At 53.7% G+C, this 16,547-nt stretch overlaps 1 protein-coding gene across 1 annotated transcript; it reads right to left on the bottom strand.

Moving 5' to 3' along the window:
* Positions 1–4,531: 4,531 nt before the first annotated feature.
* LOC122212843 (testis-specific Y-encoded protein 1-like) lies at positions 4,532–8,889 on the bottom strand. The gene is made up of 6 exons (XM_042926818.1): positions 7,428–8,889; positions 6,128–6,205; positions 5,860–5,971; positions 5,576–5,721; positions 5,379–5,470; positions 4,532–4,685 (listed from the first exon to the last, which is right to left on the bottom strand). The coding sequence occupies exons 1-5, from the start codon at positions 8,205–8,207 to the stop codon at positions 5,399–5,401; spliced, it is 1,188 nt and encodes a 395-aa protein (XP_042782752.1). The 5' UTR covers positions 8,208–8,889; the 3' UTR covers positions 4,532–4,685; positions 5,379–5,398.
* Between the last annotated feature and the right edge of the window lie 7,658 nt (positions 8,890–16,547).

Raw genomic sequence — 16,547 nt, 5'->3', positions numbered from 1 at the left:
ATGAAAGAGGAGACATCACAACCAACACAGCAGAAAGGCAAACAATAAGAAGAGAATATTAGGAGCAATTATTTGCCAATACAATGGGCAATCTGGAAGAAATGGACAAATTCCTAGAAATATATACACTACCAAAGCTGAGAGAGGAAGAAAAGGAAAATTTGAACAGACCCATCACCAGTAAAGAAATCAAATTAGTAATCAAAAACCTGCCGAAGGAAGAAGACTGCAGGGCCAGATGGCTTTCCAGGGGAGTGCCAGCAAACATTTAAGGAAGAGTTAACACTTATTCTCTTGAAGCTGTTCTCACAATAGAAATGGAAGGAAAACTTGCAAACTCTTTCTATGAAGCCAGCGTTACCTTGATTCCAAAACCGGAAAGAGACCCCACTGAAAAGGAGAACTATAGGCCAATTTCCCTGATGCACATGGATGCAAAACTCCTCAACAAGATATTAGACACTCGGATCCAACAATACATGAAAATGTCATTCACCACGACCCAGTGGGATTTGTACCTGGGACGCAGGGCTGGTTCAACATCTGCAAAACAATTAACGTGATTCCTCACATCAATAAAAGAAAGGACGAGAACCACAGGATCCTCTCAATCGATGCAGACAGAGTGATGGACAAAATACAGCATCCTTTCCTGGTAAAACCCCTCAAGAAAGTAGGGATAGAAGGAGCACACATCGAGATCATAAAGCCATGTATGAACGACCCAACGTGAATATCATCTCAAGGAGCAAAAGCTCTCAGCTCAAGTCACGAACGAGACAGGAATGTCCACCGCCTCCACTGTTATTCAACACAGTATTGGAAGTCTTAGCCTCGGGCCTCTTCATCCTTCTGCTCCCCCTCTGCAGCTACTGCTCTTCCAGCCCTGGCTCTACCTTTCCTCCTCCTCCTCTTCTTCCCTCTGCTCACGTCCTCCTCAATTTCCTCCCCAGCTACTACTGCTCTTCGACTCGTGCTCCTCCTCTTGCTCGTCCTGGACTTCCTCCTCCTCCACTTCTTCCCTCGCCTGCACCCGATCATTCACTCGTCTTCCTCCTCCTGTAACTCCTCCCAGTCCTCTTCCTCCATCTGATCCTCCTCGTCCTTCACCTCTTCCTCCTCCTCCAACTCTTCCTCCTAGGACTCTTCCTCCTTCTCCAGGTCCTCTCCTGCTACTGCCCTTCCTGCCCTACCTCTGACCTTTCACCTCTTCTTCCCTCTGCTCTCGTCTTAGTCGACTCCGTCCTCCAGCTGCTCCTGCTCCTCTGGCCCGTAATCCTCCTCTTCCTGGTGCTGGACATCATCCTCTTCCATTTGTCCTTCTCCTGCACCCAGTCATTCACTGCTCCTTCTCCTCCACCTCTTCTTCTAACCCCACCCAATCCTCTTCCTCCAACTCCTCCTGCTCCTCCTCTCCCTCCACCTCTTCCTCCTTCTCCTCCTACACTTCTACTCATGCTCTGGAACCCTGGCTCTATCTTTTCTCCCCACCCTCTTCCCTCTGCTCTCGTCCTCCTCAACATCCTCCCCCAGCTGCTCCTGCTCCTTTGGCTCGCGCTCCTCCTCATCCTGGACATCCTCCTCCTCCACTTGTTCCCTCTCCTGCACCCAATCATTCACCCTTCTCTTCCAGCTCTAACTCCTCCCAATCCTCTTCCTCCAACTCCTCCTCATCCTCCTACTCCTCCTCGTCCTCTTCCTCCTCCAATGCTTCCTCTGGACATCCTTCTATTCTCCAGGCACATCTTTGTCCCTTAAGACTACCACAATCTCCTCTAAGGACGGGAGCAATAGATCTCGCACTGCCCCCAAGTCATCCGCAATGAGCACCGGACCCTGCGGATGGGCTCTCACAAGCCTTTGTGTCCCTGCAAAAGGAGCCTGGCAACCTCCCAGGCCTCCCGGGGAGACTCGGTAGTGGGAACCTGGGAGCAGCGACGGGATCCCCGGTGCAGCGACACCCAAGGGATGGTCATATCGTGCTCTGTCTTTTCAACAACACCTACAGCAGTATCGGACCTAGAGGCCGGGACCCAACGGGCCTCACACGCGACCCCTGACCAGCCAGCCTTGTGTCGGCAGCGCCATCCAGGAGGAAGCTCACCGACACATATGCCAGGCCTGGGACCCCAAGGCGCTTCGATCACCCCCTAGGCGGATAAGGTCAGGCCTAGGTTACTGCATGGGACCTGATGCATCCGTACAGTCGTCCCCAGTTCCTTGTAGGACAGGTCGGACATCCTCCACTGGGCCATGGGGTCTCCATGCTGTCAGCTGGCAGCAGCCAACACATGACCAGCGGTACTGGGACACCGTCAAGCCTTTCCTCTCATGCTGGACGGTGGCCGTGTGTTTACCGAAAGCCCTGTATGGGGGCAACGGGCTGCGGGGAAGGCAGGTAGGTGGGTGGCCAGGCACAGACGAGACCACCCGCTGTGCTCCCGCAGGGTCACTGGGACTTCACTTCCATCTGGCCCACACGCAAATTCTAGGGATGGGGCTTTGGGGGCAGTGCGGAAGCCTTGCAGCTTCAGCGTCAAGGAGCTGGGCACACACACCTGTGGGCACAGCCGGCAGCAGACTGGGACCAGTGTTCCTCCCTAGGCCCCTTTGACCGTCCACCACCTGAGAAGAATACTGGAGGGGCTGTACGGCTTTAGCCTCCCCAAAGCGCACACACAGTGGGCCATGTGCTGCCCACTGTGGTTTGGGGCAGGGCGGGGGGAGCCCGGTCAGAATCCTGACCACAATGTCCACAGCATCCTCTGTCGACATGCAACCGCTGAGACACTGAGAAAGGAACCCAGTTCCCCATTTACATGAGGCCAGGAGTCGACAAAGCCTGAGGCTAATCAGGGTCACCCGCACAGGGACTGAGAGGCGCATTCTGGCACCACTTACATGCAAGGGGAACACAGTTCTGGGACACACCTTGACATGTCCCCAGCCCAGCTGCAGCGACAGTGGTGATCTTGTGCTGCGGGGAGAGGTGTTGCTGGCAAGGAACTGTCCCCTCAGAGAGCAGCTGGCAGGCTGCTCACCTGCCCATCCACACATGGAACACCCACACCACCCTGCTATGGCACCCCTGGGGGACTCAAGTCACCTGAGGTCTAGGGTCCCAGCTCCTCCCTTTCCCTGGGCCTGGTGCACAGGAAGCAGAGAGGAGAGCCCCGAGGAAGAGCTGACTGGTGACAAAACATGGCTCGTCTGCCAAGTGCAGAGATTCTTGCTGGACGGCTCCCTCCAGGGAAATACCTACGCCCTCTGCACACCACGTAGCCTGACAGGTTGGGTTCCCTAGCTACCCTGTGCACAAAGCCTGGGCACACCATGTAGCCCCTACGTATTTGCTACTGTCGGCCCACCAGAGCCACTCACACACACACACACACACACACACACACACACACACACACACACTCACTCCCACATAGACACACACTAACACACACACAAGCACACTTACTCACAAGTGGTCCACTGGCCACTGGACACAGGCTTTCCTCCCCTCGGCCCCCCTCTTGACCTTGCACCAATCTCCCTTTTGCATCCTGACTTGAGCCCCCTGGCACAGCAACGACTGCACCCATCCCAGCGATTACCATCAGGACTCAGGAGGGAAGGGACTGCACTCTTGTATTCTGGCACCTGACCGTCCCACATAAGCACCTCATTCACACAGACCGCTGTGTCTCTCCTTGTCTCTCCAGTGGCCTAACCACCCACTCCTGCACACACAGAGACACACGGCTACGCAATCGCACGAACATATGCACGCTCACACTGCCGGCACCACCACGGATCTCAGGCCCACTTTGCCACAGACGCCCACACACAAACTCGCACGAACTCACGCTGGATCTCTGCCCTCGTGCGTACTCTCTCCATGAATTCCCACTCATAAGCCTCGCTGCTGCCCACAACCCACACCTGCCCCTCCCCCTCACACATCTCCCATCCTGAGCCACTGTCTGAGGACAGGGCTCGGGGTCAAAGGAGCCCCGGGTGTGGGAGGCAGCAGCAAGGTATACTGGCATCGACTATGAGAAGGCTGCCTGCTCCTGAGTTGTCCGGGGACATGTGGTCTTAGCTCTGATCCTGACTGGAGGCTTTGCTGACTGGATTCTATCTCACCAAGGACACAACACCCCTCTGGGAGCAAGGGTCCTGGATGAAACCCCCCGAGTCCTGGCCACACTGTACCACGACCCAATGGACCAATTTGGTCCCACTGTGCAATCCCCTTCCCTGCCTTTCGGCTCTGGCCTATACAATAAACCTCCAAATAACAGGTCTGTCTCTTCCTCCTCCTCCTTCCAGGCTCTTCCTGCCCAAGAAGGCAGGCCTCTGTGCACATGGCAACACCGGCCCCACCCCAGTACTGCACCTCTCCTGCACACACAGAATCACCCGGGCAGCGGCAGGACAGTCACACTCAGGTCCCTTCCTCATCGTCCCTCCTCAGGTCCCCATACACACACACACACACACACACACACACACACACACACACACACAAAAACAGAAGGGTTTTTAGCTTCCTGTATGTGTCCACATAAACATCGTGGAAACTCTTCAAGGCTGCCACACGTTATCTCTTCCTCAATTCTCTCCGGGGCACGTAGAAGACAGGAGACTCATCCACCCATCTCTTCCAGCACTGGTGGCGTCCTCCATTGTTTCTGCATGGGCAAAGATAGAAGCTCTGCGCCATTCACGCCCACACAGATGCAGAGCCCCTGACGCATGTGGGCACACGCAGACACATTTGCGTACACGCACACACACGCACCCCCACGCAACAGACACCAAGAATGATACGGGATATTTGCAGATACATCCCAGATGGTGTCACTCTTGTGCCTCGCCCTTTTGCGATCCCCCTTGCTTTCTCACCCAGGGATTCATTTCCAGCCCCCAATGGCCTTGGACCAGTTCTAAGAATGGCTGTCGGGTTGCGGGAGGACATGGCGTGGTGGGGCACATGGAAGGAAGTGCGAGATTCTCACCACAGTGGCTCCTGGGGACACGGCAGCTCCTGACCCAAAGACTGGCAGGCAAATCCAGACTGAAGGAGCAGGGGGAAGCCCGGGACAGGGCGGACATCCACGGGGAGCATTTGTGGTGAAGCACTGCTCCTCCCGAGTTGCTCTCCAAAGCCCCAGCCCACAGCACAACTGCATTTGGTTTGCAGGCTTCGACCCTCTGTGTGTTTGCAGCTGAGTCTCTGCAGGTCCCCTGTCATCCTCCCACCCTCTCCCCATGCTACCTGTGTCCCTGTGTCGGCGGACCTTCCATTTCCAAGCCAATGTGTGGCCCACGTTCCCTTGCCCATACAACACGCAGGTCAACACACCGCACACTGGGGTTCTCACCGACACGTGAGCACGTCAGATCACTGTCTTCTGGTCCCTTCCTCCCTCAGGTAGTACTGCAGGGGATTGGGCCACAGGTCCTCGATGATGATCTGGAAGAGGACACAGGCCGGCGCCACATTGGGCATAGCCCACTCTCCTCTCTGGCCGGGGGCCACCCACATCCCCACTGCTGACGAAGGCCTCAGGGGCCCCACCTCGGCAATCCTGTTCGCCCCTGGGCAGCTGTGCTCACACAGCCAGTTGAACAAGTTAAGGCTGGTGGGGTCATGCCTGCGACTGGGAGCTCCACGTTCATAATCCCAGAACCACTGGACTGGAGTGGAACGCGATGTCCTGTAGCCTGCAGGAAGAGAGGATTTGAGGAGCAAGCTGACGGCCTCCTCCCCACCCACCTGCCCCTCCCCCTCCCCCTCCCTCCTGCCCCTGATTCATGCTCCTCATCCCCCTGCCCCGCACCATCATGGGACCCACACCCTACCAGCAAAGCTCAGCTGATACTCCTTAATGATCACTGGGTTCCGGAAGTACGGGTTGGCCCCAAAGAAAAACATCACTCTGCAGCGGTACTTGGGATGGCCCACTTCTTCCACCTGCCGTGAGCAATGGGACAGGAGGGGGCAAGTGTCCTCCCTCGGGGTCCTGAGCTACTTGCCTGGCTGTGAGGGTGAGCACCTTTGCCTCACCCTCTCCTGCCCAAATCCCACACCCGACGGGACGGCCCCCAGCCACAGCCTCCCCGGTCTCACCTCCAAGTCGACCACGTAGCTGAGCACGTCTTTGTCCTGGGCACCGATCATGGCCGACAACTGGGGGTGATTCAGAATCTGTGCTGTGTCAAGGAGCTGTGCCTTCAGATGCTGTGGAAACAGACACAGCCCCCCTCCAACCCTCCCAGGCTAAGAGCAAGGGACTAGATCACGGCATGTGCAGAAAGACCAGGAAACACTAGTCCCCACACTCCTCAGCCTCTGCAGATGCATCAGACCCCATCGACACTGGGCAGTCCGTTGGCTTCCTGTACCTCCCACGCTGTCTGCACACAGCAGGGGGAGACTCCACTGCCTGCACGCCTCACAGTTCCTTCCTATATCTGACCTGTGTGGGCTGCCAGCAGCCCATCATAGCTTGTGATGTCGGCATGTGCTCTGACCCCTCCTCACGGCTGGGTTTCTTGGCATATTCCCGTGAAGACCTATGTTGTCACCAGCCTCCTGAGTCCAGATGGAATAACATGGCTTACAGGAACCCGACTGCACATTTACGCCGCAAGCGGAGGGTGTGGGAGGGAGAAAGAGATCGAGAAGCACGGACGAGGAGGGCCGAGGAGGGAAAAGGATTAGACACAGTGACACAGCCAGTCCGGAGAGAAAGACATGGGTGGGACCGAGCCGGAGCCTGAGGACAGAGAGGGAAGCAGGGGTGGAGATACCAGGAGAGAATCCTCTGTGTGTGTGTGTGTGTGTGTGTGTGTGTGTGTGTGTGTGTGTGTGTGTCAGGGTCTGAGGAGGCAGCTTGTACCCCATTCGGAGTGGGTCTCAGTCGTCCTACTGTCTGGCAAAGGGGCGTGGCGTGGTTCCACTAAAGGTCATGAGTGTGTGTCTGAAATGCTCTCTTTTGAAGGAACTGCTAGGAAACGTGCACAGCCTGTGAATGTGAAGGTGGGTGTGCGGCCTGCGTAACTCTCCCATTTTGCAGCGAAATGTTTCCTTGCCTTATCTGCTCTGAGTGAAGGCTGCTTTGTGCTACCCTAGCTCTGGTAGCATGGGGACACATGGCTCGTGTCTGCAAGTAATATTTGAGACCAGCCTGCAGGCCAACGTTGGCGGAGACCTAGAGGAAACAGACCCAGTCACCAAGTCCCCCCATCCCCAACAACCGCCCCTGTCCAAGGCCTTACACTGGATCCCAGACCACACCAACCCAGGGCCAGGGACCATTCCCCAGCTCTCCTCTCTGGGGGCCATCGCCCTGAGGCACCCTGCTCTCAGTGCCCAGCCCTCCTGCACAACAGCCCCCGCCATCACCCACCAGCACAAGGCAGGATACCGCCTGGGCCCAGAATCCAGGGATGTGCTTGATGATGGCCCTTCTGTGATCCAGGTAAGAAATCTGCCTCCGAAGAATCCTGCGCTTCAGCCGCCATAAGGCCCTGGAATCCTGGGCATTCCCAGCGCTGATCTCCAGCTGAAGACGCTCCAGTGCTGCCAGCGGGTCCTGGGCTGAGGCAGGACGCAGCGCTGGCTCTTGCTGCTGCAGCGGCTGTGAGAGCTGGGGCCCCTCCTCCGCCTCTGCATCTGCCTCGCGCTTCTCCTCTTGCTCCTGAAACTCCTCCTGCTGCTGTCTCTCAACTTCCACCTCCTCCTCCTCCTCGTGCATGTCCTCTGCTTCTGGCTTGGCTTCCTCAGAATTCTCCTCTCCAGCCACCTCATCCTTGGTCGCCTCGCCGTCCTCTTCCTCCTCCCCGATCACCACCTCAGCCGCCACCATTCCGTCATCCAATATCAGCACCAATTCCTCCGCTGGGCTTGCCACCTGTATCTCACACCCGGCCTGGGTTTCCTGCACAGGATGGGCGCTTGCCGCCCCTGAACCTGGGGACTGCGGCCAGCCCACGCCCTCCAGCGCCCCTGCATTCCCGCGGGGCCGGGACTCTCCACCTTTCGCATCCGGGACGATCAGGGCCCAGGGTCGGCGGGAATCTCCGCTTTGTCCGGACCGCGACACGCTGGCCATGACGCTCGGCCCCGGCCCCAGTGTAGCTAGGGCAGCCTCAGGACAAGGACAGGAAACGGCAGCAGGTGGGGGGAGCCTTGGCCGCAAGACCATTAGCTCCCTGAAGCCTCCCGCCGCAGCCCGCCAAAGTTGAGCGCAGGCGCACAGGCTCTGGGATTTGAGGACTCCGCATTGGCTGTGGCTGCTGTGGAGGAGGGGCCGAGACAGAGGCAGTGAAGAGTGTGCGCATGCGGCCTGGGGGCGAAGTGGTTCCAGGGCAGGTCAGGCCAGCTGGCCAGGTTCGGGGAGCAATCGGTTGCAAGACAGCAAGACAGGGTGCTGGCCGCCAGCAAGCGCGCGCCAATGGCCGGTCCAGGCTCTGGAGCGAGTGCCAAGGTGCCAGCGTGGCCCCCGTTTGCCGCATGTCCTCTTCAGCGCTGTCACCTTCCAGGCTTCACTTGCGAGGTCCCCGGTATCGCGCAGTCTGTGGTCGCTTATACACCCTTTCCCCAGAGGCCTCACTACGGGCACCAGAGCATTCAGCACAGGATCGTCCACGCCGTGAGCCACTCCCTGCTCCGTCCCTTGCCCCTTCTTCATGAAGCTGGGGCAAAGCCTGGAGAAGTCCTTAGTGTCACGCCTACCGGGGCCACATGGCCGTCCGCACGGTATCTCCTCCTTGGCCGTCAGGCTGAGGGCGGCGGTAAGGTGGGTGCCCACCCAGAACCAGTGACACCCACCCTAGACCCACCCCACCGCCATGTCCTTGCAAGAACACAGCTCAGTAGACCTCACTGCACTGCAATGCACAGCAAAGAACAACCCCCAGAGCACCATCTGCCACTGGTGCCCTACTGATCTCCATACAGAGCGCCAGGGAGATGGGGTAGTAGGATTTAGCAGCTTGCTCCGGTCCTGAAATCTAACCTTCCACTAAAAGGAGGACGGCTCCAACCACGCAGGGCACGTAGGGGCCCTTCACCGAGAATTGCAGACTTGTCTGTGTCTGTCTCTGAGAAAGCCCTGTGCCTGCTTTCACTAGTACACACGAAAGCAGACGAGTTCCCTTCCCATTTCCCAGGCACCAACAAGAATTCTGAAGAAGCATGCACCCAGACACAGAAGGTCCACTGAGAGAGACAGCGAAAAAGAGACACACAGAGAGACAGAGCTATAGAGGGAGAGAGAGAGACACGTGCAAGCAGAGCAGATGAAGGAAGGACGAGTGGAGGGGAAGACCGGCCTGGAGAGGGAGAGTCCGGGGAGATTGGCGGGAGAGACAGGGAGGAGGAGCAAGACAAGAAGAGACAGAGGGGCACCTATTACAAGGAAGACAGGCGGAGACAGGGGGAGGCATTAGTGATGGAGAGGAGGGAGACGAAGACAAAGAGAGCTGGAAGGAAAGTGGGAGGGAGGGACAGGAAGAAGACAAGGGAGGGGGAGGTAAGGAGAGGGTAGGAGGAAGGAGAGCAGGGGCAGCCGAGGCGGAGACAGGTGGGCTGACTCTGAAGACAGGGCAACTGCAGTGTGCACTTTCACCTGGTGAAATTCACCTGTGCAATTTGCACAGAGACGAATGCTGTACAGTGGTCAGCCCTCAGCACAAAAGGCACCGCTCCCACCTGGACCTTAAGGGCAGTCTGAAACGATCGCTGAACTAGAAGGAAGCTGCAATGAGGTCATTCGGGGTGAGGAAGAGGGCACCGCAGGGAAGAAAACAAGGACCCGTTCCCCACAGGGCTGCTGGAAGCCCTGCACTTACCAGCAGGAGACAGGAAACGGGACTGCCGGAAAGACACAGCAGAGGTTTAGGCACAGCACGTGCGGGAAGAAATCACGTCCCAAAGCTCGGCAAATTCAAGCAAAAGCAGAGGCTGCACATCCATGAATGTCAATGCTTTCCGAGTGGAGCCAACGAAGTTCTCACAGATGCCCAGGAAATGTGCTCAACTCTGAGGCCCCCTCGCCTCTGGCAAGCTTCTCATCCAAAGCGACTCATCACAGAGAAAGGGTGGACCGTGAGCAAAAGAGCCAAGGTCTCCTTCGGATCCCCGGACGCAGACAGGTGATCCGCCCAGTAATTTCAAGCCAACGTATGGTGATAAAGGTTACCTTCCACCACAGTGATGGAGGAAACTCGCACCCGAGGGGAGGACAATGAGTGAGAACCGCATCCCAGGCTGTAAGCTAAGGACAGACCATCAAGCTGTATTGGAAGGTCACGAGACCGTGACTCAAATGTCTGTACAGACACAGAGCGTCTGCAGAAGCACGAGGGCTGGATAGTTGTAAGCAGGTAGCAGGATTTCTAAGTCTGGGCTGCCTGTATGATACGAAAGGCTAACACGTGCAAGCAGAGCTATGCCCATGTGATGCGGATCAGCCTCCTGAGGCGGTACTTTGTACCCTGTGGAGGACCTGGGAGACGCATGCAGGCGGGCTCCTTGTGCACCTCTGCCACCAGGCACACGTGTGGGAAATGTAGGGCCAAAGGGTTTGCCGCCGGGCTTAGTGTGGCTCACCCTTCTGCGGGTGCATTGAGCATCAGTGCAGAAAGCACTGGGCTCACTGAAAGAAGCCAGCGCCTGACAGAAGCACAGTGGTGGTGAGCCCTGCCTGATGGATTCCTGAGGAGACTAAAGGAGTTAAAGGCATGCAGTCCACCAGAGAGTAGAGTGGTGCTAATCAGGGGAGGGTGCGATGAGGAGGTGTCGGGGCTCGGGTGTGAAGATGCAGTCATGCCATGTGCATGAGTTCTGGAGATCTAACTTGCACAGGGCAGCCGTAAGCAATGCTTCACCGCCTCGTCAGATTTCTCAGAGGCAAGTGCTCTCACCACAAACAAAGAGGGGTCGCTGAGAAATGTCCCGGTGAAGGTGGCTGGACGGAGCGCTTGCACGTGAAGGATACGGGCACATCCGTCACTGCCCGTTGTGTCCCTCAGGCACGCACTAGTCCTGGTGGACTAAGCTGAGCTCAGAACCCAGCAGTCAAAGGTGTCAGCCTCGTTCCTGCAAACATGGATCAGACTCCCAGGTAGGACGTAATGGACAAATTAGGGACCAGAACACACAGGAGGCACACGGAAACGAGACACACACTGGCAGGGGGAAGTCTCTCCCAGCCAGGAACATGCCACGTGGCAAAAGAGTAAGTGGGAAAACGTTGCCGGTCCGCTTTTCACAATTTACGCCTGCATCTGCAATGTGCAGGCCAGTGACGTTTGAGCCCCTCGGGCGCAAAGGGTTTGAAAACAGAAGGACAGAAAATAGAGGTGTGACGGAATGCTCACAGCAAGCCAGCTGCATTTGGGGACATTGACTGGCTGGCAGTGAGTGCATGGCCAATCCTCTGACGAAGGTCCTACAGGCACGGAAGGATTTCTGGCTCCTGGAACATAGAACAGAACACGCAGAAGCCCCTCCACCTGACAGCAGGACAGCAACTGGATCTGTCAGTGGAAGAAAGGGGTTGAATGCAGAGGGAAGCACACTCAAGCGCAGAAGCATACACCAAAGACAAGACAGGCCACCAGAGCCACAGCTGACCCAACACACAGGTGTGCAGAGACGAAGGCGGTTACACGGGTACAGCTGTGCCCACTTAGGCCAGGCAAGGAGGCATCACCAGAGAGGTGTCGGCACAGGCAAAGCCAGGAAAAGACACAAACACGCCAGGGCTCACTCAGGGAGACAGAGGAGCACAGGCAATGCGAGACATTTCCTGTGAACAGAGAACAACGTGACGATCCCGACAGGCCAATGAGACACGTGTGGTTCAGAGACATGGAAGTCAGAAGGCTCCTGAATTGCTGAGGGTGTCCTCTCTCGAGGGACAGCACTCTGGAGCCCACACACGCTGATGTTGGGGTGGAAGAGGCCGCTGGGCAGCAGATACAGTTGTGCAGGGGGTTTAGCAGCTCCTGGACCCTAGGGCTCCCCGGGGAGAGCTGCGGATACAGGAGGACACCCGGGGATGCCGGGTGTGCAGCATGAGGGCTGTAATCCCTCGGACACAGAGCACCGAGGCCTCTGCCCACGGACCTCAAGTGTCCACACTTGAGGGTTTGGCTCTGGGTGCCGTGAGTGTATTCCACACCCACACTTTGTCCGTACCTTGTCTTTGGGACAGGCCGGGCGGAAACGTCACCCTGGCCCCGAAGGAGGTATTGGCTGGAGATATTAACATGTGGGGGACCCTGTGTTCACCTGTCCCGTAAAGTGTTCCTGCTCGGCAAGACCTATCAAGTAACGGCCTGCTTGTGCAGAAAGATGCCCCAAAGGGCCCAGCCTCATGACCACTGAGGCCGTATTCCCACTGCACAATCACTGGCCATACTTTCTTTGGATGTTCACACCCAAAGACTCGGGTCAGCACTGGGAGCTTTTCCAGGGTACCCTGACATTTACCCATCAAGCAGCTGAGAAGACGTGCCTCTCCAGCCAGTGTGCAGACAGCAGCGAGAGAAAGGCCTGCCTTCCCTTCTAGAGAGTGCGACAGCCTCTGCCCTGGAAGAGGTAAGGCTTGGTCGCACAGATCCTCAACTCCACAGCGTGCTGACACCCCGCTGACCATGTTGTCTGCATATGATAGGGGCAAGAGGCCTCCATGCATTGGGACTGCCCACGCCTTCTCTGGAATAGACCCACTGCAGAGAAGGCTCTTGTACTGCAGAGCTGTGCAGTGGGGATCCTGGGGAGCTTGGGCAGCTTGGGAGACAGGAATATTAGTGTCGGGAGGTCAGTGTCAGGCACGCTGTGCTGGGGGCCGTGTTACATGGGGATACAGAAGAGCCTGCGATGGACAAGGCTGAACTCTGTCTACTGCACTGCTCGCACGGTGGAGCTTTTGCCCCATCCCTAGCACAGACATCTCTGGCAAGCAGCCATCTGCTGTGTAAGGAGTATCCCAGCACTCACGTCTTCGCAGGTGAGGCTCGTCCCAGTCCTTTCTAAGCTCCAGGCCTGCCGGGGACCTCTGCACAGAATGCTAAGGCCTCACAAGTCCATCGTTCCCTATGTGGCTGAGGCAGCCTTTGTCCTGGCACTCAGGCAAAGGAACACAGGCTGCCTGGGACGAGGCGACCTCCCTGAGCGCCTGCTGGTGTTTGCACTTGGGAGTCTTCTCACAAGTCTCACATGGCGTGTTGGACACACGGCTTAAGCCTGTGGACACAGAGGAAGAGCATCACCCGACTCATCACGGCTGATGATGAGAGGGCAGAGGGCACACGGGAGAGGTTGGCGTGTTCGTGCCCTTGAAGAGCCCCACCTCCCCGCGACCCTCCCCTCTGTTGGCTTGCAATCTGGGCCACCCATTCGTAACCAGAGGTCTTTTCAGAAACAGCAAAGTTCACACAAGGGCATCAGCACTAGGACTCCTTCAGGAGTCGTGTGTGTGTGTGTGTGTGTGTGTGTGTGTGTGTGTGTGTGGTGTGTGTGAGAATAAGTGAAGCGGTGTTTGGGAGGCTCAGCTTCAGGAAGTGGAACCAGAAAAGTTGGCTGTGATTTTGGAGTTGCGTGAGACTGTAGTGGGCTGTTTTCTCTGCAGTGTGTATGTTGTCCCTGTCAACTCTGCCTGAAGCAGAACTTCATCGGTCTTACCCACCCACTCTGCCTCTGGTCCCTCGGTTCCTTCCCCTGGACACCAATCTTACAACCTGCTCACAATCCCTCAAATATGTGTGGCTGGTCCTGAGATCCTGACCTTGTCCACAAGACAGTCTGCATTGGTAGACGTCTGAAAACCAGAGGGTAATCAACCCTGGAATTCCTCCCTGTGTGGCGGTTCAGTCAACATGACTGAGGGTGTCCCCATGAGGGATTCTGGGGGCACCATCATGGACATGCCCAAACCCTGAATATTGGACATCCCTGGCCTGTGCTGGCCTCTCCGTTTCCTTGAATTTCCTCATTTTCAGCAATCTGGGCCACCCATTCGTAACCTGAGGTCATTTCAGAAACATTGAAGTTCACACAAGGGCATCAGTACTAGGACTCCTTCAGGAGTCTTGTGGGTGTCAGTGTGTGATCAAATTGTTTAATCAAAAAATTAGGTATTTTGTTTTGTTTACAATTTTATTTTCAACATTCATTCTCAAAATTGTTATGCTTTAATATATGATTTAAAAAAAACTCCTTCAACGTATGATTTGATATTCGATCTTGCAAAAAAGCCTCTTAATTTTTTTTTAATTTTTTTTTAATGTTTTCTTTATTTTTGAGGCAGAGAGAGATAGGGCATGAACAGGGGAGGGTCAGAGAGAGGGAGACACAGAATCTGAAAAAGGTCCAGGCCGTGAGCTGTCAGCACAGAGCCCGACGCAGGGCTCGAACTCACGGACCGCAAGATCATGACCTGAGCTGAAGTCGGCTGCTTAACCGACTGAGCAACCTAGGCGCCCCTTAAATTTTTATTTATTGAAAATTGGGATGAGAAGTTTAATGTCAATATTTAAAAGTTTCTCAAATTCATTCCATCTGACAATGTTGCCATAATTGCTGATATTGTATTTGATTTTAAAATTTCTCAACTTATCTTTTTAAAAGTGATTAATTTTGAAAGAGAGAGAGAGATAGAGACAGCAAGAGAGGGGGAGGGAGAATAAAGAGGAGAGGCACAGATACGGTGAGATAGAATCTCAAACATAAATTAGTAATCCAAAAGCTCTGAAGAAAGAAAAGTCCAGGACCAGATTAATTGTACTATAAACTTAAAGAAATGTTACTCCCTGTTCTTCTCAAAGGAATTCCAACTTTATTCTAGGAGACCAACGTTAACTTTATATCAAAATCAGAATACTACTCCACTAAGAAAAAGAACTGCAAGCCCATATGTTTAATGAACATAGATGCAAATATCCTCAAGAAAATACTTGCATACTGACTGAAATAATACATTATAAAAAAAGTATTCACCACAATTGAGGTAGATTTCTTCCTAGTTTGCAGGTATAGTCCAATATTCACAAATCAATTAACATGTTACAGTGCACCAATAAGATAAAGGAGAAGAACCCCATTATCATTTCAATAGCTGCTGGAAAAGCATTTGAAGAAGTACAACATCCATTCATGATAAACACCCTCCACAAAATAGGTTTAGAGGAAAAATACCTCGACATAATAAAGGCCATCTATTAAAAACTCATAGCTAAAATCTTTTTTAATGGGGAAAACCTGAAAGCTTTTCCCATAAGCCTAGGAACAAGACAAGGATATCCACTCCCACCACTTTTTTATTCAGCACAGTACTAGAACTCCTAGCCACAGCAATTAGACATGAAAAAGAAGTAAAAGGGGATGGAATCAATAAAGAAGAAGAAAAATGTTCTCGATTTATAGAGGACATGATACTCTACTGTAGAAAACCTGAAAGATTCCACGGACAAAACTGTGAGAACTGAAGAACGAATTCAGTAAAGTCATAAGATAAAATCAACATAAAGAAACCTGTTGCATTTCTATACACTAATAATGAAGCCGCAGAAAGACAAATTAAGAAAACAATCCCATTTATAATTGGACCAAAAAAATAAGATATCTAGGGGTAAACTTATACAAAGAGGTGAATAACCCATACTCTGAAACCTATTAAATAAGGTTGAAAGAAACTGAAGTCAACACAAAGAAATGGATAATTCCATGCTCATGGTTTGAAAGGGCAAATAATGTTAAAATGTCTATGTTACCAAAGCGATCTACATATTTAATGTAACCCCAATGAAAACACCAACGGCATTTCTCACAGAACTAGAACAAACCGTCCTAAACTTTATATGGGACCACCAAGGAACCTGAAGAGCAAACAATCTTAAACAGACAGACAGACAGACAGACAGACAGACAGACAGACAGACAAACACTTGAGGCATCACAAACTCCAGATATCAAGTTATACTACAAAGCTGTAGTTATCAAAACTGCACGGTACTGGCACAAATTGGAACGTAGACCAATGGAACAGATAGAATACCTAGAAATAAACCCACAACTATCTGGTCTATTAATCTTTGACAGAGCAAGAAAGCATATAAAATGGGAAAAAGGTATTCTCTTCAGCAAATGGTGTTGGAAACCTGGGCAGAAATACGGAAAAGAACGAAACTGGACCACTTTCTTACAAAACACATGAAAATAAATCCAAAACGGATTAGAGATATAAATGCTGAACCTGATACCATAAAAATCCTAGAAGAGAACACAGGCAGTAATTTTTTGACATTAGCCAAAGAAACGTTTTCTAGGTATATCTCCTGAGACAAGGGAAACAAAAGCAAAAATAAACTATTGGGATTGCATCCAAATAAAAAGCTTCTGCACAGCTAAGGAAAAAATCCACAAAAATGAACGGCAACCTACACAACGGGACAAGATATTTGCAAATGACATATCCAGTAACGGATTAGTATCCACTATATAAAGAACTTACAAAACTCAATACTGAAAAACGGAA

This window comes from Panthera leo (genome assembly GCF_018350215.1).
Source record: "Panthera leo isolate Ple1 chromosome Y unlocalized genomic scaffold, P.leo_Ple1_pat1.1 chrY_random_Un_scaffold_80, whole genome shotgun sequence".
NCBI lineage: Eukaryota > Metazoa > Chordata > Mammalia > Carnivora > Felidae > Panthera > Panthera leo.
The sequence above is the reverse complement of the archived record's forward strand: the minus strand, read 5'-3'. Positions and strand labels throughout refer to the sequence as shown.